Source organism: Lottia gigantea, assembly GCF_000327385.1.
Source record: "Lottia gigantea unplaced genomic scaffold LOTGIsca_5556, whole genome shotgun sequence".
NCBI classification, from domain to species: domain Eukaryota; kingdom Metazoa; phylum Mollusca; class Gastropoda; family Lottiidae; genus Lottia; species Lottia gigantea.
This window is the reverse complement of record NW_008709907.1, coordinates 1-2,097: the sequence shown is the minus strand read 5'-3', so window position 1 is coordinate 2,097 and position 2,097 is coordinate 1. Positions and strand designations below refer to the sequence as shown.

The following is a 2,097-nucleotide window of genomic DNA, read 5'->3' as shown; positions in this document are numbered from 1 at the left end:
ACTGAAAGGGCTAAATCTGGGCCAGCCTCATTTCTTGAAATGCCTNTTGTATAAGTTTAGCCATGGTTTCAGGTCACAATATGTATGATGATGAACTGGTAGAGTTTTTAAAACAACATGAGAATTCTGCTGAGAGAGCAGGATATATTTTGATGGAGAAGATCCGACCCCAGACTCAAACTAATTATCTTATTAAAGCTGGTACTCCATTGGTGAAATCTAAATGTATATCTGAGTTAGGTATTTATGGCTGTTACATTGGGTGAGTAACTTTGATATTTGAAAAGATTCAAATATATGTAGCTAATATTGAAGAACAGAATATCCATTGGTTGAACCAATAGTTAATAATTATGCATTATTCATTATTCTGTATGAATGATAGAGGTCATTTTAGTAGCTCTAATAAACCTTTATCTCCTTCAGAATGACAAGAATCATCTTATTTTTAACCATATTATCATCACTATCATCCTCATTATTATTATAATTATCCCCATTATCATCCTCATTATGATTATTATTATTAATCATCTGTATTATTATCATCATTATTCATTCATTATCATCCTCAACATTACTATTATTATCATTATTATCCCCATTATCTTCATCATTATTATTATTATTATTATTATTAATCATCTGTATTATTATCATCATTATTCATTCATTATCATCCTCAACATTACTATTATTATCATTATTATCCCCATTATCTTCATCATTATTATTATTATTATTATTATTAATCATCTGTATTATTATCATCATTATTCATTCTTTATCATCCTCAACATTGCTATTATTATCATTATTATCCCCATTATCTTCATTATTATTATTATTATTATTATTAATCATCTGTATTATTATCATCATTATTCATTCATTATCATCCTCAACATTACTATTATTATCATTATTATCCCCATTATCTTCATCATTATTATTATTATTATTATTAATCATCTGTATTATTATCATCATTATTCATTCTTTATCATCCTCAACATTGCTATTATTATTATTATTATCCCCATTATCTTCATCATTATTATTATTATTATTATTCATCTGTATTATTATCATCAATATTAATCAGTATTATCATCATCAGCTTTTTTCATGATCATGCTCTTTATGATGTTCAATGTTATATTTCAGCAATGAAAAAGAAGAGTTATATAATACAGTATGTGGGCATTTATTACGAACTAAAACAGCTGATACAAATGAAGGTGGGGTGTGTGCTGGTTTCTCAGGCATTGATTCTCCTTTTATTATTCAATAAACAATGTGATAACTTTCCTTATCGACAACAATAATCTGATTACTTTATACCTATTAGATAATTCCAAAATGATTTGTATATCTTGTACAATTTATTGTATAGTGCCTTTGAGGTACTGAAATGAAATGATTTTTTGTCTCAATGTTTGTCACAAAGTTAGAAGTGGAGTTCACAAAGTTAGAAGTGGAGATCACAAAGTTAGAAGTGGAGATCACAAAGTTAGAAGTGGAGTTCACAAAGTTAGAAGTGGAGTTCACAAAGTTAGAAGTGGAGATCACAAAGTTAGAAGTGGAGTTAAATGTTCTATTGGATTATTGAAATGAAATGAAGTGCTGTGTGTTACTGTTCTGCACATTATTAGAAGTGTTCTAAACCTTGTTGGGCTAATGAAATAAAATGATCTTTTCTTTCTCCATGTTCATCACAAATTAGAAGTGGAGTTAAATTTTGTATAGTTCTAAACTTTATTGGAATTTTGAAATGAAATATGCACAAATGTTCAGCACCAATGTTTGATTTCTGTGAGCTTTAACGGCATTTATCAGTAAATTAACTGTGCAATATATTTTCTGCCTTAAAATGCACCTTTTATTTTATTTGTTTTACATTACCAACAACATAATACTGCCGAATTGAAATGAATATTTCAAAATGTATCTGATATAGAAAACTGCATTTTATATGCAAAATGGATATATTTATGTTTGTGTAACTCCATTCATACAAAACGCTTTCAACATTTCTTATAAAATTTATTGTATTCAATGTCTTTCATTCTAAACTGGCTTATATTAGAGCTGCCA

At 27.5% G+C, this 2,097-nt stretch overlaps 1 protein-coding gene across 1 annotated transcript; it reads left to right on the top strand.

Annotated features, from left to right (window-relative positions):
- Nucleotides 1-62: 62 nt before the first annotated feature.
- On the top strand, nt 63-1,294 carry LOTGIDRAFT_148049 (hypothetical protein; the record flags this gene model as incomplete). The annotated part of the gene is made up of 2 exons (XM_009063136.1): nt 63-262; nt 1,168-1,294. The coding sequence occupies 2 exons, from the start codon at nt 63-65 to the stop codon at nt 1,292-1,294; spliced, it is 327 nt and encodes a 108-aa protein (XP_009061384.1).
- Between the last annotated feature and the right edge of the window lie 803 nt (nt 1,295-2,097).